The 24,138-nt window shown below is 36.3% G+C and overlaps 2 protein-coding genes across 3 annotated transcripts in view; both read left to right on the top strand.

The window, feature by feature from the left end:
- CREG1 (cellular repressor of E1A stimulated genes 1) overlaps positions 1 to 24,138 on the top strand; it is a 67,097-nt gene that overhangs the window by 16,234 nt on the left and 26,725 nt on the right. The gene's annotated exons all lie outside the window — the stretch shown is intronic.
- CD247 (CD247 molecule) overlaps positions 2,066 to 24,138 on the top strand; it is a 60,185-nt gene continuing 38,112 nt past the window's right edge. Inside the window, exon 1 of one of the 2 annotated variants that reach the window (XM_085322979.1) lies at positions 2,066 to 2,440. In XM_085322979.1, coding sequence (XP_085179105.1) covers positions 2,383 to 2,440 — 58 coding nt within the window. In that variant the 5' untranslated portion in view covers positions 2,066 to 2,382. The remainder of the gene's footprint in view (positions 2,441 to 24,138) is intronic. The other variant, XM_085322978.1, reaches the window with a different exon arrangement.

Here is a 24,138-nt window from a genome sequence, read left to right as displayed (position 1 = left end):
GTGCCTCTAAGTCATGTTTTCAAGCTTGTTCTGCTTCACAATTATCTAGAATGTAGTCTATTTCTCTTAGTCTTACTGAAGATTTTTATTCACATTTAAAAAAAGCACAATAGTGTGAGATTTCACAACATCATGTCATTATGAAAATTAGACAAAATACTGATTAATGCCCTAATATTTTCCTGGAGAAATTATTTCAGCCCAATATCTCCCTCTAAGGAATTTATTTCTAAAACTCAAAATTTCTCTTATCTTAATTTCATTTCTTTATGCTCCGTTGGTCCTCCTATCTATTACACTATGTAAATCATTTTATTAACTTCTTAATAATAATAACAAAAAATGTAATACTAGTGAGAAATGTTGAGGAGGACGTATCCCTAACCACTCTCTGGCTCCYCTTGCTTTTTTTCCCATGCATTTTAAAATACTATCTTGTTTAAGAACACTACAAAGCCTCCCTGATTCCTGGTTCTCTTGCCAGTGCTAGTGCTTTCTGTTCAGTCTCATTTAAGTCTTAATTCATCTGTCTGTGAAAGCTTAACTGCCCCAGCTTTGTAAGGCTAATTTAAAAAGCATGTTGAGATCCTCCAATAAGAACATAATGAAATTATTTAATATTGTTAACGCAAATCAATTTCTTGTCTTTTGTCAGCTCATAATGTGAAATGTTCTCCAGAGTGACCTTTGCTGGGTTACTACTTAAATATGCTTATTCTCTTGCCTGTGTAGTTATCTGCAGCTGTGTACTGAATGTTGCTTTAATACCATCTGATCTGATCTCTAGCTTGGCTTCTTGAGGAGACAAACTCCATGATTCTTCTAATTCAGTCTGCCAGTCACTGCTACCCCAATAACGTTTGAACTGAGGGTCAACTTTAATCCAATTAAACACAGGAGTCTCAAGAAAATTCAGTTCCTACTTGTAATTTCATGTAGCTAGCTAGAGAGAGCCTATTAGCGCTCCTAGTGAACCGGCAGCAAAGAAAACAGGACATTTTTTGCTTTTGCTGTGGCCCAGCAACGAGCAGCTAGCCCTGGGCTGCTTGGTCGGTCAGTCAGCACACAAACATGTCTTTCGAGTCAGTCACACTCCCTACTGCTTCTTGCCCAGCCCCCTGGCCTGGCAGAGGTCAGTACAGGAGAGCTGAGGGTGCAGGAGGGCCACAGGGGTATCCTTGTACGCCTCGGCTCAGAGGAACACAGAAGGGAATACAGAAGCTTGGCTGGAAGACTGCAGGAAACTAGACTTCACAAGTGCAGCTGCTGGGGGGACCTAACTGTTTGGAGTTGCTTAGAGTATTAACTAAAGAGCTTTGAACACAAGGCTGAGAAGTCCTAGTAATTCCCAGAAAATAACCACATTGAAACCACACTTCCTTATTCTTGGCCGTGTCTGTAGCTAGAGGACAGTTATGAGCGGTAAGCAGGTTGAAGCTTGAGGCCCACCGAGTCTGTAGGTGTGGCATACGTAGCTAGAGGCTGCCCAGCTTTCTATTTCATCTTTGGGGAGGAGGAGGAGGTGTGCACTGTGCTTTCCCACAGAGGTTGCACAGGCTTTCCTTCCTGCACAGGCTGTGGTGACTCCAAGGACAAAATGGCTTCAGAGTCTTCCACACACAAAGAGCTTTTCAGAATACGAGATACGGTATACACATGTTCACACTGAAGGGCATCTCTGTTTCCTGGTTACATACAAGTACAACGAGGCAGGTAATGCCAGCTGTGCTGGTCGTTTACATTGTGTGGGCACAGTCTGCAAAGACAGAGAGTGAGTCCAGCTCTTCAGGATGCAGGCTACCGGATAGCCCCGAGAGTGCAGCAACTTTCAGTCACTAATGCTATGTCTACAGTTCAGTCAGAGATTTAGAAGTGAACTTTATACCTTTATCAGTTCAGGTAGCTACTTGTTCAGGAGTGACTTGAGCTTGCTTACAATTTAAACTTCTGTTTATGATATACTACATACTGAACATAGTTATAGAGTATCCTTTTGAAGTGTGGGTGAATTTCATACCAGATTTTCTGGGCTCTAGGATCATCAGCTACAGAATTAGAATGTCTTAGAAACCATCAGATGAGCTAAAAAAGGGAAGAAAAGTCTTAAAAAGAGAAAAGAATGAAAAATACAAAAGGAAACCCCAAACATCAATACCAAGAATATAAAACTCAAACCTCTGAAGCCGCCTGGTTGTGAGGTTGAGGAAAGCGCATGTGTTTCGGCTATGCTGCCGGCAGGTGGACTCTGAAAGGCCTTATAGAACTGGTGCTTCCTGTGGAGGCAGGCAGAAGAACAAAGCTCGTGGAGGTGCCTTTTCTCCTCCTTGCCCCACTCTACTAAACCGTGGCCTCCGATTCCCTGACACCGCCCAGGGGAGCGAGATGAAGTGGAAGAGGATTGTTATCTTCGCTATCCTGCAGGCACAGCTCCCAATTACAGGTAAGGCAGGCTTTTATATTACAAGGAGCTATTTTAAAACTCTTTTGAGGTGAGGAAAGAGCATGATGTTTCTGTTGGATTCTCCATCCTTTTGGTAGCAGGAAGATATCTGTGTGCAGAGCTTGACCATATATGTCTCCCTAATTACGGCTAGTTATGTACTAGTTCAGGACCAGGGCTGCAGGACTCGTTGAATATGAACTCCCTTGCTATAAAAATACCCTTAGGAGGGTAGGGAGGAGGAAATGAGGGCAGCAACAGTAGATACTATTGGTGAGGCCTGCTTTTGTTGTGTTGGAGCAAATGCTGTAGCTGAATAACAATTTGCAGCTARATATGGCTCTCAGCCCTCACCCAAGCAGATTTCCTTGGGATTTAGAAGGAGAAATTTGATACAATATTGAAAATATAGTCACTTCCAGTAATGTGCATGAGAGAGGCTTTTAATTTAGCTAGATAAAATTAGAGGTGRATTACTTCTCAGTAGTATGTTGTGTGGTTGGTTTGCAGTAAATGGCATACCCAGCAGGTTGGAAATAGGGTAGAGTAWGTAATAAAGGCTAAAATCCTTCAACTTGTGTCATTACCTTCAAACTAGACATAGTTTAAAATGAAAAAATGTTACCTTTATGTATTGGCTCCTCCTGGTCAGAAAGTGAAACAGCTTTAGTGCGCACAAATCTTCAAAGGTTGCATTTACTTTGGGAGAGAGGAACGCTCTTCTTAATAGAAGAAAAAAGTGGAATTTACATCCAGAGTAGGCCTAGAGATAGACCTGAGTTTGGAGAAGTGYGCAACTATGAAAAACTAGTAGGCTGCCTTTGAGTGTGTATTTWAAAAAAATAAAATCCACTGGAAGAGTTTCACCCATAATGTATGTAGTGAATATTCTTACAAATATACCATCCTTATACTGAAAATCTTTGGAGACTGGCAAACTTTTTATTTAAGTTTTCTGGAGATTAGAGAAAGAATTCACAGCCACTCACACTGTGGAACCAGTTCTAGTAATTTGTGGAGATTGTTTCAAGAGGATTTTAACTAGACCTGCATTCTCTGTGGTAAGTATGCATTTTTCTGTTTGTGTTACTTTTATCAAGCTTGTRTCCCTTTCTGATATCTAGGTATACTGTGGACACTGTATGAAGAGATGAAAGTATGAGACATGAATAAACACTAGAATACCTTTTTCCCTGGGTCTGTGAAAAAAAGTTCTGAAATTTCCAGACCCTTACGATTTCTCAAGAAAAGGTGATTTTATTTCATGGACCTGTACAGGAATTACTTAAGGTAAAAGGTACCTGAAGAAATCTTTTCTCATTTTCTCCTTTTATTCTGTCCCAAGACATCAGTATTTTGCATAGTTCATTTTTACATTTTTAGCGGAAAATCTTTTTGGAAAAATACGTAAAATGATGTAATACAGTTTGAAGATGGCTAAAGCCAAGCACCAAACCAAAGGCCAAGGGCCTTTGGTGAACAGTTCTTAGAGGTATTCACATTCACAAAGAATATGTAGGATCAAATTTTGGACAGGCCACAGCAGCCATTAATTTGGAGGTGATTGATGGGGTTAGATCCCCTAAAGATTTGAAAGGGAAGCATTTTTGACAGGATGCCTGTAATTCTTCAAGGAGCAGTAGAATTTAGCTTGAGCATATAGGTAAAATAAAAGAAATACAATACAATATTTGTAGAATCATTGCTACATTATTGATGTAAGATACTGACACAGTAACAAAAATGGAAGATCACCATGAACCAAGCTGAGACCAAACAGATGAGTTTTTTGGCTCAAAGCTATTAACAGAAGCAAAGATCCGATGCTGCCTGGGGTGCTTTCAAGCCCTTTTAGAATGAAGTAAACTCATTTTTTCAAAAAGCAAACTCAGAGTGCGAAGAAGGTCAGTAAGCTGCATACCATCTTACAGTGAATTCATTCTAAGTCACTATGATGCAATTTTGTGCTTTTTTGCTAACTAGTTAGCTTGAAGATGCTGCCAGGATTGGGACTGATGAACTCATAAAGACTTTCCTTTTGATCTATTGAGTACTGAAAGAAATATGACAAGTGTGAGAAATATTTTGTTTTAAATAAGTTATTCTAGAGATGGGCAACAGATTCTGATGCAGATTTGAATTTTTGACAGCAGACCACAAATTTCGGGCTATTCAAACTTGACCTTTGATCCATTACAGAGAGAATTTTGTATCATATCTATATTTAGTTTTCTGTATTTCTACCTTCAGAAGTACAAAAGAGTTGTTTTCCAAGTTTGCCTGAGGTCATCCTATATGCATTCAAATAAAAAGTGCATTAAAAGAAATATTCCAGATTTCTGAGCAGATTACTTTGTTAATTGTGTYGTTCTTTGATACCTAAGAAGAATTTTGAAAGACTGCTACCCAAAGAATCTCGGAAAAAATCACAAAAAAATCTCTCCATATTTTACAGARCTTTTAGTCTAAAGCATGACAGGCTTCAATAGCAATAAAGCAGTACTGTGAGCAATACTGTAGAATTGCTCCTAATTTTCTTTTAAGGCTATTGAGATGACATTTTGATTTGTATGAGTAGATGATATATGCAGAAAAACACATACACATGCAGTTATGTGTATGCACACAAACATGTGCAGGGACTCTAAAAAGGACAACCCTTCTCTGTTTTGCACTTCTTTACAGAATCACTTTTTTCATAATCATCTGTTAAACAGAATTGGACAGTGTACTATTTTTGCTAACTCTGCGGAAAGCAGAACATATCTGGCTTTGACAGATACTTGTGCAATTCATTTTAATAATCACTGTCTCTTCTATCTGTTGGGCACCATGGTGAACAGGGAGCCTTTTTTCAACCAGTTCATGGTCAGGAAAATAAAATGGACAAATTGTGGGGTTTAGGTTTCATTTATTCATTTCTTTCTTTCCTCAGATCACTTTTTTAGCAGATATGCAAACTAAAGGATATGTAAACTAAAAGTTGTTTACAAGGCTATCKACGAAATGTGAACAAGTAAATATAAACTATTTTGGATACCATTTCCACTTCCATATGCCCAATCTCTAAGCTGTCGTAGCTGAATTTGTGTTACATCCAGGGAAAAAAGCTGAAGGCCTCATTTCATGTTTTCTTTCCTTTTTGTCCTTTCTGTTCACAATGATTCATTAATATTTCATGGAAAAACTATGAACTGGCACATTTGCGAATTGAACAAAATGTTGACAACTGTAGTCTTTCTTTGTAAAGGGCCGTTTGTCAAACTATTGCAGTGCTACAGTTCTCTAATGCTTATTATAGAGTAAGTGCTTTTTATCTGAAACCTTCCAAGCGAAATTCCTAATGAGTGAAGTAACAGGTTAATGATTGCATTCCTTCTGGTGKTTTTTTTTTCGATGTACACTAGATAGGATCTATATACAAAATGGAGACAACTGTCTGAAAATGTATTTCTCTTTTATAATTTTATCCTTCTTAAGTAAGACTATGTGGATAAAAAGCAAAAATAAATAAAATAGGAGTTTCACTAGCAGCTTAAAGGGGACCAGAACTTGATTTATGAATAGACATTCATGTAAGGAACACTTTTGACAGCATTTTTTTGTTATTTGCACAAACTTGAATTGTGCTTAGCACCTTGGGTAAACCAGTAAAACAGATAGTGTATATGTATGTATGTATGTGTATTTATATATATATATATATATATAAAAAATATGTATTTATTTTTATATATATATATATATATATACACACACACACATATATAGAATCCTTGTTTTCCTAACTACCTCCCCCGTTAAAAACAGAAAGACTTGCTTGCACCATTGCAGACAAACATCAAATAACCCCCTCCTCCAACTCATCATGTATTCAAATATCTGTACTATATGTAGAAATGTAAAATACATCAGMTACCGTTGCAAGAAAATAGAGTATATTTTTAGGGTGGCATGAGCAGAGGATAAAACTTCTCAGAATTATTTCTAAAATGTTTGTTGTGCTAAAGGTGTGCATGCATCTGTGTAAATGTGCATGTATACTGTTATGTAAGTTGTTGATTTTCGTTATTCTATTACAACGTAAGTCAGCAGCTACATTAAAGTTTCGTTTGATATTTCTTTTTATCATTAAGAAAACAATTTGTGTTGTTCCAGAGTCTTTGAGAATTTGAAATTTTACAGAGTTTTCTGATTTGCACTGTTGCAATAATGTAATATTTGGAGACCGGTTCTGAATACTATTATTTTAATTAAATTCAATTCTACACCTTTAAAAAATACATAGTATTTGTATTTTAAAATATTACTGTCCAAATTAGATTTCTCTGGAAAGCTAAGGAGATATGTAAATCCATGTTGTCATATGCAGCTGTTTAATAATTTCATATATAACCTAGATAAATGTGCATGCAATTGAGAAACTGAATTTGCAGTTCTTCGGGTTGCTCACTCAAATGCACAAACCTTGAGAGAAAGTGGAGATGTCTAGCTACATGCAGTGGATATGTGCGTCTTTGCAAAAGGTAGATAGACTTACAGAAATGCAGTTCTTTCACTCCTTTGACATTTTAACTATTAAAAATAGAAGTGAAAAATATCTAGCTGCTAAACACGTAAGCTCACAAGCACCGGTGTCTATGAACGTTTACTTTAAGTGGTAGAAGTCGTATTAATTTTTGAACCATGTATGTTGGAAATACTTGAATCCCTAAAAGTTTTCTAGGGTTATTGCACCAATCTTTGGAAGCCTTTTATGTAGTTTGTTCATGGCACTTTGATATATAATTGATTTAGTCTTAGACGTTGAAGTTGGACAATCAACTAGAATATACAAAAATATACAAAATGAAAGGAAGATGAAATACAGAAAAGACTGGGAGTTTTCCATCTCCACACACTTTTGGTATGTGACAATATGTCAAAYATAGTGCTTCTAACAAACAGGTTTCTGAGCCAGATAAAATTTTCATACCATGGGACCATTTGTACATGGAAAGTATAATCATAGGGAAATCTTCATCTRTATTTTGATTCTTTCTGAAAATAAGAAGTTTTATTATATTTTTTTAAGCAAAGGAGAAGCCATAAAGGTAACACTTCATTCTTTGGAAGCTCAGATAATACGAAAGTAAAATATATACCAAATTAGAATTGTATGGAAGTAGATTAGGGAAAAAGGGTGAAAAATTATCAACAAACAATAACATAAACCATAGCAAGACGCTCTGAATAGATCAGGTGGTGGCAGTGTTATTGACACTTGTGGCTTTATAAAAAAACTCACTGTATTTGATTTATTTAAACTTGAAGCTGTTGCCTTAGTGAAAACCTTAACTGCTACCACCTTTCTAGTCAAATTTTCTAGTTTATAAAGGCACCTTGAAAATGCAAACCTGCATGGTTCCAGAAGCAAATAGAACAAAACAGCTGCATAATATATCATCTATAAACACTTTTTAAGGCAATTGCTAGATTTGGGGGACAATGAACCAACCCGTTTCAGGATGTCGCAATGTTTGTGGTTGGTAAGCACTGAAAATAGTTTCCTGGTCAAAAACTATATCAAATATTTAGAACCAGAGAACACAGAAAGAACAGCTTTCATAAGTACTTCAAAATTTGAAGAACAAAAACAARTGAAGAAATTTTATTTATAATTAATTCACAAACTAAAGGAACACGAACACTGTGCTAATGGTATAAGCTGCAATGTGCAGGAAATGTGATGAAATAATACTGCTTTGGGTAATTTTTTTTCTATTTAAATAAATGATGTTCAATACTTTTATTAAATGACTTTTAAATAAGTGACTTTTGATAGTTTTAGTAGGACAGTGACTATTGAATAAAGGAAAGAACTCTGTGACTACAAAACACATTTCTTCTAGTTGTTTTTTCAAATTTTATAATGAATGTGTTCCAGCTAGGAGCATGAATGTTTTGTATTCATTGTAGTTAAATACTACTGTTATCCACATGACTGACAAAATTTAAATAAACAGAGCCAAATACCTCTATCATAAATGCTTCTCAAATATTTAATGCATATGTATGTATTATCAGTTCAGTTAAACTTGTCATGTTCCATATCTTTTTCACAAAGCAAATTGAAGCTCCAAAGGGGAAGAAATAGAAAAATGTCTAGTTGGCAGTTAGATGGATGAGGGCAAACCCTTGCGCTTGCCCAAATCCTGCAGGTATCTATGTGGGACYAGGGCCCAAAGTGACTTATTTGTGATTAGATACTTTACTTAGAAAAAAATTATTTTGTATTATTTAATACAGAAACTCAAAGTAAAAATTAACATACACTTTGTTATTTTATCAGATCAGTCTGAAACAAGAATTTTGTTTTGTACGATGTATCAATATTACTTTTGGCAAAACATCATTTCAGTGAAAGGGATCAACATCATAGCGTTAGATACTGCAAACTCTTAATCATCAAATGCTGTTTGTTTTGTTATGCAGAAATAGCTGAATGGTTTGAATGATGACTTTTAAAGGAATAAAAGAACTGGATTCCTGGGCTGGGATCTTACAGCTCACAACCAATACCTCAGAAGTTTAAACCTTTGAGAAGAAAAAATTCGGCTTGTGAATCATGGTGTGCATCTAGAGCCATTTAATCACTAAGTACTAGATCATTTTTCATTAGTATATCAGCAAGTGTTGATGAGCAAAGCCAACATCAAAACTTCGATAGGAAAAGTAATTTTTATCTCTAGCCACTGTCTGTTGGGGTTTATACTGTTGCCCGTCCTAGTACTGTCTGTGTCTCTGTCACATAAAATTAATTGCAATGCAAAAGTCTTACCAGAATTTTCGAGAGTAATCTCTGTCTCCGTTTCTCTCCCCATGATGTGAATTGGGCACAGTACCATTGCTTTTGGCTTTTATGTATGATGGGTGATTTGAGCAGCATGTTGTACGAACGTGAGGGTGCGTTTATGAGGACTGAAAAGGGGAATAAAGTCTTGTAAATTTCAYGAAGAAACATATTCTGAAGGAAGGAAGAGAGAACACACAGAGAAGTATTATATAATTGATTTTATATTAAAAAAAAAAAAGTCTACGTAACCTAGAAACAGTTAGTTTCTCAGAAGCAAGCAAACAGTTCTGTGAATTATTCACTCTGAGTATAGTTTCTCTGCTTATAAAATGTTGTGTAATGAATTAGTTTCTTTTGGTGATTTTTTTAGAAGATATTATTTCTATTCCATAGATTTCTTCCCAACAACTTCCTATTAATTTTCAGTGTTCAGTTACTAAYGTGGGTTATTTTGTGGTTCATTAACTAAAGGTATGGTACATRACTGAGTTAGTATGCACAGGTGAACTCATTCTTCAAGCCTTAGTCATTACAAACTAGAAMTTGCTTCTAGTTTTGTTACAACTAGAAATTTGTAATGAAAGATTTTTAGAAGAGCTGTATGGGAGTGGTCCTCTAAACTATGAAGTAATGTAAGAATGCGTCTTTGATCTTKTATTTTACTTCTTTTATAATATTTTATTTTCATACTTCTCAGGAAATGTAAAAATTCTTGCTGTCAATTTTTTCACTTTATTGTCTATTTAGATCTGGAGAGTTACAAATTCRATGCAACCAAAATAACCCGTACGATTATTAACTGAATTTTGGAGGCCTACACTAGCAATAAATTTGACTTTACGCTTGCTCATTACCTGCATATTTTTTTTCACCCTGGTTACCTATTACATGTTCGTCATTAGTTTCTGATTCTTTTGATTTCTCTCTGGAAATGTAAGCTTATCTGTGTAAATTTTGCCTGGGGTTACCCTGATGAATGAAGTATAATAATTAAATCTTTACATTTGCTGAGCTTAAATAAAAATGGTGAAAGAAAATGAGAAACCCATTTTCAGCAATAGTATTTTAACTTCCTTTTCCTGAAATGGAGAGACAATAATGCCCGAGATGCCTAATTTTTAACTTCTTGAAAGTATTGATCTTTTAAATGTAAAATGGAGCATATGTATGTTATGAGAGTGACCACACCCAACAGACCAGAGAAGACAAGTAGGTTAATCAATCTTGATTTCTAGCCAAAAGTTAAATATCATTGCACTTGCTGTTATTTTAAAAATGAACATCTAATATATACTGTAAAAGTCTTCTGGAATTTAGCTCCTCAGAATAAGCATCTAAAATGAAAATATCTCTAAATCTCAGTAAAATTATATTAAATTATGCTTTCAATAAGAATCGGTCTCACTTAGACTTTGATTTTAGTAGGAAATTGAGGGGAGTTTTGCCTACACATGCACACCGTACTGGACAGGAGCAGAATTCTGCAGTGAACACTAGACCCCCAGCACAGTGCGGTAACCGAGGCCGTGCTGGCCCAGGCACAGATGGGCAGCTGTGGGCTCCCAGGGAGCCATAAAACTCAAACTCAAACTGAGAAAACTAAAACTCAAGCCACTGCATGGAGTCTTTTTTTTTTTTTTTTTTTTTCCCCCTAATTTTGACAGGTGGACTCCACTTTCTGCATCAAACTCAATGTGGTTTGCTTACTGAGAATATGCTTTTCTTTTTCTCTTGCAATTAATGTATAAATTTACTAAGAACAACACAACTTTGTCCATCTTCTTTATATACAGGTTTGTGAGACAATTCAAAGAAGTAATTTATTTAAGGCAACTTCTTCCAGTCGATTGGCCATGCTGTCTAAAAAGTATAGTCCGTGAAAAGTTGAAAATAACTACAGATGTTCAAAAGTTTTGTTTTCCTGAAGAGTTTTGCCTGAAATATAATGAGATACTAGAAGTTATGCATACCTTGTTCAGTACTTGACTTTTTTTTTTTTTTTTTTTTGAGACTATGCTACAATCACATCTTTGAGCATTTCTCCATGACTCAAGGATTAAAAACATATTTTTAGAAAATGTAAAATGGGGATGCTTATGAAATTACGGCTCTCTAGGAGGAGCTCAGTTTTCGTTTACCTTGTTTTGAACTCTTTCTTACATTTCGGATGCCTCTGGTATTAATATGAACTAGACAGAACTGGAATTTTCACTCTGTTGTCTGTTCATGCTTAATTAATCTCTTTTCTGCTAATAACTGARCTGTTGCTTTACTACTTGCCACAAAATCAGCACTGCTATAATGCATTTGTTACTGCTGTTAGGTATGTCTCTTCTGGCGAAAAAGTAGCAGCAGATTTTCAGGTTTGATACAATTTTTATTTGTTTGTTTATAACTTTCTTAAAGAAGTTACAGATATGAACCTTCAGCCTTATCTTACTGTAACATCTTTTCCAAGATATTTTTATCTGATTTTATCTTTCTCAGCTGCAAAAAGGTAGCTAACAAGTTTGCTGCTTTTGTTCTTGCTCTGCTTTTTACATCTTGATCCAAATGTCTATTTGTTAGATATGATGGCTTTAGTGGCCTGGAAATCAGGTTTAAAATAGAGCTGAAAGAGACGTAATAGTCTCATCCTGTAAAACTTCTCAAAATTTTCATTTTTTTCCTTTTTTTTCTACTGGGGTAAACCAAATCCCTCTGAATTATTTTTGTGAAGGGCTAAACAGAGTCTGTGAGTAATTAGTATTCTGTGTTCGGAAAGAGGGAAACCCAGATTCAAGTCCTTACTCTGCCTGATTCAGACCAGGAGCTTGAGAGAGACTCCCACCTGCTAAGCTATTCAAGAAAGGCTATTCTTAGTTTTGATCAAAAATTCTGACGCAAGTCAAAAAATGTTCAGTAATTAAYGTGTCATTAGAATTTATACTGGAACTTGTTTTTGATGAGCTAGTATTATTTAATTAAACCAATGTAATAAAAAAACCCTCAGTGTTAGTTTTGATATATCTTGTAGAGACAGTTTATACAGTCAGTTTAATCCTTTGTGGTCAAGTAATGGAGTGCATACAGTTTTGTTCTGGAGAAGACCTACGGCATTCTTGCCTGTTCTGCACAGCCACACCGTAAGGGTCAGTGCTACACAGTGGAGTGTGCAGTTAAGAATTTCCCCACCTATCCTTGCACAAATTGTTGCTCTGTCTCCAGAAGTGGCTGTATTTCAGCATGACCAGAATCTCTAAGCAAGCTCCTGTGTATGAGACTGCCTGCAAAATGGGGCATAGTGGTGCTGCCATTCTATTGTGCATAGATACATGAAAATAACATGAAGTTAGTATTGATAACATATGCTTAAATATTGATTATCGTGCAACATCTGAAACAACATTTAGTTATCCAGCACTGTAAGATCTAGGAGAAAGTTCTAAGCTACCAAATCTTAAGGGTGTGGAGGGACCTGAGGGAGGCAGCAAAACAGAGTATGATCAGAATAGGCAATCTGAGAAAGCCCAGCAAGTACACAGGCCTTTCGTGGAGAGAAGGATTATCTGAAAACAAATACAGAAAAGAGGGGTTTAGAAAGATTTGGGCAAGTTGCCTCATCTTTAAATAYGTTATCTATATGCTATATAGATAGCTGTATAGATATGCATATCTATAAATATGTAAAATGAGGATAATATTTAATTTATGTCAAACTTTCCTTGTGTGATTAGGGCATGTCTGTGTTTTAGTAAATGCTGTTTGTGTAAACATACCTAAACTAGCTTTAAATTACATAGCTGATTTAAGGCAACTCTCTAGTGGTGTCAGCACAAGGTTTATTTCAGGCTAACTGCCTGGGCATTTACCCAACCGCTCAGTCAGATTTTTGCAGCCCACATTGAGATCTATGCTGAAGGAAAAATCCTGTTATTAACTAGTTTGAAACCAATTTAGCTATGTTTTTGTGACCCTCTGCAGCCTCCACAGTGACTGCAGTGCGTACAAAAGCTTTTGGAAAGGAGAAGGTTTCTCATTCTGTGCCTTTGGACTCAGTGGGATCTTCATGCCTTTTAAAGCTTTAAGGTCACACTATAATAAAAATAAAGCATTGTGCAGCCTCTYCTGTAATTAGAATATATCTTATACCCAAGAAAAAGATTGCTGCTAAGTTATTTAGCTCTTACTTTTCGGTGTGCATGTACAGATGATTTTGCAAAGTGGTTTTACTTGAGTCCTCATTTAGATARTGTCCTATTCCTAATGCAATGTTTTGTTTTGAGTTTATTTTTAATATTTTTCTGTTTAACTCTTAATTACCATGTTTTACTGTAGTTCTGAATATTGTTAAATTATCTTGCAGTGCTTTTTAATTTTATCTGGTTAGAAGATTGCTATTAAGGTACCAAGAAAAATCAATATGAATTGAATGTAAACTTTTCAGTTTGAGAAGTTTGAAGTTCAGGGTCTTKTCTGAGGTACTTGTAGATAAATCACATGATTCTTATCACCCTCAGGGCTTTACAAATTGTTTCTGCCCCRAGTGAAATAAAGCTATTTTTTGGCTAAAGCAAGAAAATAGAAAAARGGGACTACAGGTTTTATATTTTTAAGTGTGGTTGATTTATTATGTAACCTTTAGAAAGCCACTGGAATTTGTGTAGTCATTCCAATAAGATAGTGTCCAAACTTAGCCAATATGGGCCACTGCCTTAGGTTTTGTTAGTTGTAAATTGCCTATCAAGCTGATGATATACAAATAATACCTAAACTTCTAACTCACATGAGCCTGAAGAATATACCCTGTATTAGTTTTTAATTAATCATCAAAGTGGTTTATTTGCCTATTTCACAATGATGTTTTGGAAAGTGAGATATATGAAGTGGTTTTTAGATCTACTGGTGTAATATTTTGAATATACAGGAAATGAAAGTGGTGGCTATGTCTAATTTTCTGCTACATTCACAAAGACCCTTATTGCTTACAGGTCAGCCTTGCTTGCCCAGGGAAAATGGGCAACCTCTCTCCCTCCCTCTYATTAAAAAAAACTTGCCATTCCAGGTTCAGATGAACTGATGGGAGACGTGGAAAATAAAAACTCAGATGTTGGTGTTCTGTTAGTCTTCCTGAAGTGGAGAGAAAGGAAAAATAATATCCTGTGCAGATTGTGCATTTTTTCACACTTACAAAGCATCTTGAGATTTTTAGGCAGTATGCTACAGAGATGTAAAATGTTTATTGCACTGTATGCTGCCTGCCAAGGAGTGCAACACATGCATGCTGTCAGTGTTGGTGCTGCTCCTAATGCGATGGTGTTTGACCTGGTTGGTGTCTGAGTACTGTTGTTCTAGGGACGGCAGTATTGGAATCGCTAATATATTTGAACAATTATTCTAGTCACCTTTTGCTCCTATGGGAACTCCTATGCTGGGAYGTGGTGATTATAATGGCTACATTTCTCATTTAAACTAATTAAAGCATATATTATCTTAGTAGAAATAGTTCTTGCTATTTCAGTAGGTGTTGAAGTTCAGCTCTCAGCTGTCTGTCTTCCTATAACTACATGCTTCTTTTCTCATAGATAGCTTCTGGCTAGTGAGGACTTGCCCTATGCATTAACTATTAAGCAGGCATCAAAGCAAGGGCTTCCTCTGGGGACTGACTGCAGTTTATTTGCTCGATGTATGTAGCCTCTTTTGCCTCAGGCACAGAATAGAGCACCTCAGTCTTAAACTCCTGGGTCTTGGGCTTCTGAGAAATGAACTTGCCTAAGGGAAGCTATACTTCAGCAAAGCTTTTGTTCAGGGTGTTTTGGCTTATACAGGATAATATCTGTAATGTGGCTTGGAAAATGCTCAGCGTATGGCACTTGTCTATTATCTGCGTTGTGAGTGAGAGCCGAAGGAGTGTGAGCTTGCCTGAAACCTACTTGGGATTTTCTTCCAAAGCTGTCATTCTACTGAGCCTTTCAATCTTGGTGCCTTGAGCTGAAGGAGGATGGGAAAAGCGGCGTGAAATATTTTGAAATAGAGCCCTAGAGGCAAAAGGCAATTTGAATGGAATTTACATAAAACTTATCAAAACATAGCCTCTTAGACATCTGTATGTAGTGCGTTAAAGAATACTCACATGCACATATGTGAAGAAGGTTTGAGAGAGGTTACAGTTAGTGTTGAAAATATACTGAGCGGAGAGAGGATGAAATAAAAAACAGCATGGGTTTTAGAACAAATAGCTATAAAATGGTTGCTGAATTACTTTAGAAGGGGATCAGAAGAAAGGTTCAAACCATCTGAATAGCAATGTTTTGGAATAGATTTTTCTTAGGGCAAAGGGGGTAAAAACTGAATTCTTATTCAGGAGGAGCTTGCTGAGTTTATGGAATAGATTTTATCACATGACTGTCTACCGGAGCAAGAGACTGTTTAACTACTAAGGAGGTCTTTGTCACTCCTTTATTCTTATCTATGTATTTGGGAGGTATGCAAGAACACACAATGTTATTACACAAGCATGTTAAAGGCATATTTATGCTATGTAACTTCATGTCTGGATACAAATACAATGCTATTGACATTGTATGGGTGTATACCTAGCGAGTAATACAAAAATGCATGAATGTGCTTGTAAGCATGCATTACAAACTGATCTGTCTCTTAAATGCATATGCACAATTTGGTGTGATGGCATGAAAATGTATTTGGTTCCTTTATCAAAGCCATTTTTTAAATGAAGAATTAATAAGGAGCAAAGGTGATCTTCAGTGTTTTGTATAGTGCTACATGTGTAAATGTTGAAAATGCAAAATCTATTGGCAACCTTTCATCTTTTATCTGCTAAAGAGCATTTTTTTCTGAGAAAGGGAACTTCTCAAGTTACATATACACTGTGCATGGTGAGAAGAAGACTATTTTCCCAGCTGATGCCAGGAATAATGGAATGTTTCTTTTTCAGTTTGAAATTACTATTTCAAAGGGAGTGAACACATGCTGATGCCACTAGAACTTCTGTTTCTGACCTACTTCTTTTCTGTGATGGAAGTACTACCTGGATTCCATATTTACGAGGCAAGAGGTGCTGGTATACTTTCTAGTTATTTACCTTCCCATTAATGAAAAGCACAAGATGATACCAGCTTCACCTTGAGTTCTTTGCACAGAAGCAGATAATGAGAAATCTGAACTCATTTAAAGGACATGTCTGAAATTTGTGTTCACGTTTGTAAATACCTCTATTAAATGCCTTGCAAACCCACAGAGGAACCAGAAAATTCAAAGTAGTGAACCCTTAAATATCCTTTTGAATCTCATGATATTTATCTTTGTCTCTTAGCATACTTCATTTGCATCCTTAGATGTGCTGCACACAGCACTGTCCCACACAGAGGCATGAACATGTAATGTCTTGCATGTGTCCGATGCACATCACACATTCCCAAGTATCTTTCCCAGCTATCTGCTGAAGTTATCCACCACTCTCTGCTTGAAGTCACTTTTCGAATGAGCAAGACAAACTTCTTTCATGATCCATGTATGTATCAAAGACTCATCTGTCCTGATTTAACTTCCCAGTATGAAATTGCAATTTCAGTATTTATTCTGTCATTTAGTTTTCAAGTGCCTTATTCACCCTTTCTTAGGAGAAAGTCTTGTAAACCCTATTCATGGTCTTATCTTTCATTCATCTTATTTATTTACCTGTTATTTCTAGCTATAAATCTGAGATCATAGTAACTGACCAATTTTCTTATCTATTCCATATGAGAAGTATAATTTCCACAGAACTTCTAAGATTAAACTACTTTCCCAAATACCTTGATGTTTGCATGTGTTAGAATGATTTACAGGTCTTATCTAGACCACAGGAGATTTTTCTTGGGTAATGTGAATATTAATAAAGTGTGATATGCTGCTTGATAACAGCCAATTTGTCCTGATCTGTGAACTATAACATAATTGATGAAAATAAGATCAAATGTAGTACAGTTTTGTAATATAACAAATGTCTTTTTTGTGCTTGTCACATTATAGAATTAGACTATTGGAAGTTAAAGGCTACCAAACTGCCCAACTTTAAAATACTGAATTTGTTGAACAACAAGAGTCTGCTAAGAATAACACCTTTGATATTATTTTTGAGGAGTGTGTAATTTCCCTGTTGTGAGAGAGCTTTGAGAAAGAACAAAATCCTCTCAGTGTCTCTGTATGGTCAGATTTACTTTATTATCTCTGAAAGCAGATTGGGAAATGGAAATACAAAGAATTAAAACAGCTTTCTTCAAACCTCAAAGTGGTGGAAATAAGAATGGAAGAACTAAATAATTGTTACTGAGGATATAATAATGATTTGACCTTCCTCACTCGATTTTCTCAGTCAGTTGATATTCATGTAATCTAGTGAAGTACATTCAATAAAATGTGTATTATAGATAAGAGAAATATGTGAAAGTAGGGTTAGGTAAGCAATTAATTTCTTCCTCTAAAGCTACACCTATCCCTTCTTGTGATATTTCTGTCTCTGTTCTTCTCATGAAAGTAGGTTATTTTGATTGAATTCATATGTCCCACTCTCTAGAATCTAGTGCTATATTTCAGTAGCAATTTATTTTTAATGGTTAAAATAATAAGGGAAAAATAACTAGATAGAACCACTGTTACTTCAGGAGGATTTAAAACTGAGAACAGAGAGAGGAATAGTACAGATCTTTTTACTGGAATTGTGGAGAAAAAAATTTTTTCTTGTGCATTTCTTAAACGTATAGGCTCTCTAAACTCTCAGCTTTGTGGGAAAAACTGTATTAATTGTTGGTAAATTTAAAGAAGGGGCTTTCCAGCAGCCTTCTTGTTTTGATTCTTCAAATAATAAAGAAAGGAGTATGTGGATCATATGGACTCACAGAAAAATAGAGGCCGCTCTGCCAGATTGGTTAGTGTGTGAGATGTTGCCTTCCTCCCCAGCATTGTKTGTTGGGAGCTAACTGTGTGAATCTCGCACCCAGTGTGTGAAATCAGTGTAGGTTAGCTACACTGGTCTTTTGACCATTACTAGCTTATCAACAAGTATCAGTACTGCAGTATGGATGGAAAATCTCCTAAAAGCCTCGGATGGATTCTCTTGTGAATGAAGACAGAAAGAAGACACTTTGCAAAATCAGTCAAGCTATGCTGAAAAATCATTTTTTTGGTAGTTGTGATTACAGTGTGTCTAAACACATTTTGGTCTTGCGGTGTAGACAGGACTGTGAATTGTGTCTTAACCCTGTCCCTGAATTATGTGATAGCCTTTAATTTTCTCTGGGCTGTAACATGATTTGGGAATGTGGCTTGGCACCATCTACACTGTGGAATAAACTGTGTTCCTAGCAGAGTTTAGCAGTTATCAACCCATGAGTATCTTCTCTTCTCCTCCCCCAGTGTAGATTCCCTTTTTCRTTATTATTATTTTTCAGTGATTCAATGATTCTTTTCAATCTATTGATTTAAATGAATCACTTGCTACTAATCACATTGCTTTCATTAATCTAACGATTTCTTAAGAATTTGCAGTGCTTTGTAAGCGCTAATGAATGCTCCTCGTACTCTGTAGTAGTATGTTCCTGTGATTTTTGTTGTAATAGGGTAAATCTAGGCACAGAATGGTTAACTGCCTTTCATAAAGTCTCTAGCAAAGCCAGATACAGAGTTGCCAATTGCTTTAGCCTTTAGCTATAAGATGCTTTTAAGTCTGAATTTACAACGGACTAATAGAATGGAAGGCTAGGCTAGAACTGATGAGAACTTATTTATTCAAAAGTGTATTTCAGCACCTTTCAACATGAGTTTTCAGCCAAAATAGGGGGAAGTTGTTTCTTGTTGCTGTTTGTGAGCAAAAACAGTGATATAAATAGAAATCAGTGCTGAGATTAGAGAAGTGTCTCAATACAACCTGTTGTAGCGGGAATMAAAAGGACTGGAAGATAAATGCAATGCTGAAGCATGTAGTAGATGGATTGAAAGATACTCTACATATCTTTATAATCACCAGATTAAAAAAACGTCATCAGCCTGAAGGACTGACAGAAAATAAATACTGCATCCAGCATGCACAGGCCCAGACCCCATGTACAACTGAGGTGAAATGAGATGTAGCTCAGGATGAGAAGGATCAAGAAATAACAGCTAGAAAAATAGTGGATCATGGCTCAAGCATCTGTGATCACTGCAGAGTAATTGAGAATAATATAATTAAATTTGTGCAAGTAAATTACATTGAGAATGAAACTTCAAAACTGACTGAAGGTTTCAGGAGTCCAATTTGCAGAACCTTGAAGGGCCTTATCTCTCTGGAAGTGCCAAGCACTCACCCATAAGTTAAGCAGCCCTAAAACTTCCTACATCAGTTGATTCTTAAAAAAAAAGAAAAAGAAAAGAAAAGAAAAAAAGAAAGAGAGAAAGCAAGAGAAGGRAAAGACAGTAGCTGGAAGAGAGGGTAGGTAACAATAGATAGGAAAGGACATGGTAATTTGATGAGAAGAAAATTACTGAAAGAGAAAGACGGAGAAGGATGGCAAAGATCATCCCTGGAATTTTAGARCTGGCTATTTCAATAGAGAAGAGCTAGTAAAATTCAGAACAGTGAAAGTTCAGTGCAACATTTGAGAGGACATTTTCAAAATGATATCTTCGCAAACCTTCAAAGAAGTTTAGCAGTGCTATACAGAACTTGGTTAAAAACCATTCAATACTTCATAATAAGACGTTGAGGATGCTAAAAGGCTGTGTAGTGAAAAGATAYTATAGCATGAAAGAACAAAAAATCAATTAAGATGTTAAAGTAGTTTAGAAATATCCCAAAAATCCAGATTATCTTGTTCTTATACTCTTYGACATCTATTACTAGTTTTTGCCAATGACAGCTTATTGAACTAGATGGACTTCTGGTCTGACCTGGTGTTGCTGTTCATACGCTGGTCACAGGGAATGGATTGAAGGCTGACTTTTCTGGGGATGAGTGAAGGCTAGTTTGAATTTGGGGTAACATGCAGAAGATAAGAGCAAGAGAAGAAGTAAAATGGTTAAGTTAGTATGCAGAATTGTTCAAAAGGACAAGTGTAAAAAGACATGGAGAAAAAGGAGTGAATGAAGTTCATCAGTTAGCATTTAGGTTAAGATGGAAATCACTTAGGGAAGGGAAAGACCTATCTAATTCTAAGATTCAAGACTCAGTGCTGGATATTAAAAAAATAGTATGTTTTTATGATACTATCCATGTTACTGGAAATGCTAAAGATGCATGACAAACTGCAACACTGATGCAGCAGTATTTACCTTAAGCCAACTCTCAGTTTTGGTTTTGGCTTTTCCCTGAAAAAGCTGGWCATGAGCAGCTGACATTGGAACAGGGTCAAGATGAAAATAACTACCGTGTCATGAATGTGTTCTTATGGAGAAAAATGACAGATGGGTGTCATGTTGCCAGGAGGGACCTCTGTGTTGGCTTTGAGTTTCTGTTTCTCTCCTGGAAAGACAGTACTGCAAACACTATATTAAAGCAAAGGCTTCACTGGAGGCAAGGGAAATGCATCAATTCACCTTCTTGATTTAGTTCTAATTTCTGGAAGCATTTTAACAGRAAAGATCATTTTCTTTTTGTCCGAAGCAGAATACAGGAGAATACAGGTGCAAGCAATAATGTAGTCTTGGGTTCTTAGAGGGCTACTATGAGACTGGACAGTGTGTCTAGATCAACCTAGATGTACTGGGATGAGTGTTAGGTAACAGCCCCTCAGCAAGACCTGCTACTTGTCTTCATTAAGATACAGGAAGGTGAATGTTTCACTAACTCAAAATGTTGGCATCTGTAAAGKAAAAGGTATGTAAATTTAAAACAGCAGGGGTTTTCCAAGGTGTTGAAAAGAAGTGGGGAGTGGAGGAGGCAGAGAAGCCACCTTAAGGTTTCTCCAAGCACAAAGGCTAAAAGTGTTTTGAATGTCATCTTCATTAGAATTGCACAGCTAAGTTCATGGCAAGAACCAGAGGGGCTTTCAGGAAGACTCTGCCTGGGTGTAGAAGATGAAAATATGATAAGGCCACAGTCTTCAAATTCATACAACGAATAAATTCAATAATGTCACGGGGTCTGAAGTCATAGTATTAATTCCTCTTTTACAGGAAAAAACCCTGGGCCCCTCATAGGCCAGCTATCACTTTCCTTTTCTATTTGCAGTGTGGTTGGGTCCATGACTGTCACTGATCTGCCATGTGACCTTCAGCCAACCATTAGATTTTTCTGTGCCTCTTCCCCCTACCAACCTATGTTGCTTGTTTATTTAAATTCTAATTGCCTCAAGACTGACATGCCTGTACACCCTCATASAGGATAGAAATTAATGCACTACTTAAGATTAAGTGGAAACAAATATTTGCAGTATTGGGTGCAGTCTTTGGGATGGTCGCTATATTTAAGCATGTATACCTATAACAGCTAGAACAATATTGTCTAAATCACCTGGGGCCCTCAAGATTATTTAATAATTTATTAATTATGGAAGAAGAATAAATTATTAAAATATTAATAATTTAATTTGCTGTTATCATTTATCGGCACTCAACACCATCAATGAGCAAAACACAGCCCCTGTGGTTGATGAGGAGGTTACTATTAGGAGCTTCACATGAAGGGAAGCCAAGCAGCTCTGTCAAATGCCAGCAGCCAATATAAAACCACAGAGCTCAATATATTTTGTTCTGTTTTAAATACGTCCTTCCCAAAGACAGTGGTGTTTTTATATTAGAGCAAGTTGGAAACCAAGTCTYTTCCGCTGGTGCCTTGTTTAGGGCAAGGAGGGCATTTCAGTGCTGGGGCCGACCCTTTTGTTTTTGACGTCTTTTGTGCAAAGCCTCTGAATTGCACAAGTTTCAGGCTGCTTTCCCCTCAACTCAGCAGAAAATGTTAGTACTACAGATCTCTGGCAGAACAATGGGTGACAAACTGCCTTGTCATTTCAATCAAAGCCACCCACACTTGTCATTTGATTTATCCAGGGTTAAACCGTTTATTACACACCAGCTTGGGCTGCCCGGGGTGGCTGTTTTTCTTAATCTCTTGTCATAACTGGTGTAGGTTGAAGGCAGGAATGAAAGCACCTGCTGGCGCAAGTGACAGCTTTATTCTAGGAGCTGAGGATTCAGCTCAAAAAAAAGAAGTAGGGACATGAATTACTGTCTGTGCAGCTCAGTAGGATTGTGCATTTGTAGGATTAAGTGTTTATTTAAAAGAAATTATATAGCAGTTTTCATCTCCTCCTACTTCCTATACGCCCTACTTCTTGTTTTCTTTTTTCTGTGTCCCYTTTGTTTCCATCTCCCACATGAAACTGCCTTGTTTTTGCTAAGAGACTTTACTGTTTTAATTGGAATATATTCAACAAAACTCACTACCAATTCTTTTTCCATTTTTTGTTTAAAGATGCAAATATATAAGAAAAGACAATATATAACCCATCTCATATTGTAACAGCATACTTCCAGATGCATTTTATTTTTACTTTTGTCATATTCCTTTCAGTGTGTTAACTGCCTCTATACTGTAAATTCCWTTTTTTTTGTCTTGTCTCTATAGTTCAAAGGTATTCAGTGACTTACCTGTTGGAACAGGAACCCTTGGATTGAGTTTGATAATGACTTGCAGTGTGACCTTAGGCAAATTGCTTTGCTTATCCTACAGCTAAATGGAAATAAAGAAGGGTGTTTTTTTTTTTGTTTTGTTTTGTTTTGTTTTTTTTTAGTACTGTAGAAATAGCTATGTTAATGCCTTCATCCRCAAGTGCTTTGCTCACAAATTACGGCTTAGAAAGTTCCTGAATAAGCAGTTGTCAAAAGCTGAGTGCATGTGTATAAGGGAAGATCATTCTACGTGTGTGATGTTCTTTTTCTAAACATCTGTTGTTACAGACTATATTGCAAAGAATATCAACTGAATGTGTTTTTGAACTGACCCACTACKACAACACTTTATATAAATGGTCAGGAAAACCCATGTCAGACTGTTTCAGAGAAAGAATGAAACATTGTCCTGGTGCCTTTTTTGTTTTTACATAAACATGATAGGGCATCTTTAGTGCTAATGCATCAGCGATGTAATGCAGACCAAAAATAAAGGAATAAAATAACTGTTAATCAGAGCTTTGAAGTAAAAAGCACACCTATACACATAGCACAGCTGTGGATCCAGAGTAGCTGAGGGAAAAAAGAGTAATACATTTTTTTTTCCCAACCACTGGAAATAAAATATGTGTATTCGAATTGTTTTAAATAAGTACTCTACAGTAGACTTTTCTGATCTGATAAACTGTACTACAAGTGAAACATTAGACCTCTGAATTTTCATAGTATGTTCATGAGCAAGAGCTCAGTATAGTAAGAATGTGTTATTTATAACAAATCACTAAAATACTGGCAAAACTGCCACTATTTCTTACTACTGGATAACTTTTGATGACTCAGACATCCTAAGCAGTCTCTGTTACCCAGGCTTTAAAACATTATAATCTTTTAGAGAATGTTCCTTATTTCCTCTTAGTTTGGCCAACAACCCCATATTAATCAAAGAAACATTTAAGGTATGCTGCATGCTAAAAATGAGTATGTTGTAATATTGCAGAAGGTTTCCAAAAAAATCTGTGAGCTGTTGTACATTTCTGCACTGGTAGGTGATATTGGAACTCARTATAATTATTTTGCAACACATCACTTGTACCGTCTTTCTATCCAGGCATGCAAACATTTTGGGGCCTCCAGGAAAGGGACAAACTTACACTGTGAAATACTGCTTCTGCACAGGTGTCCAGCAAGAAGACAGCTCCAGGGTACCCATGGGGAGAGAGAGAGACAAGTGTCAAGA

This window comes from Rhea americana, unplaced genomic scaffold (genome assembly GCF_003343005.1).
Source record: "Rhea americana isolate MKP2758 unplaced genomic scaffold, rheAme1 scaffold_81, whole genome shotgun sequence".
Classification (NCBI taxonomy): Eukaryota; Metazoa; Chordata; class Aves; order Rheiformes; family Rheidae; genus Rhea; species Rhea americana.
The sequence above is the reverse complement of the archived record's forward strand: the minus strand, read 5'-3'. Positions and strand labels throughout refer to the sequence as shown.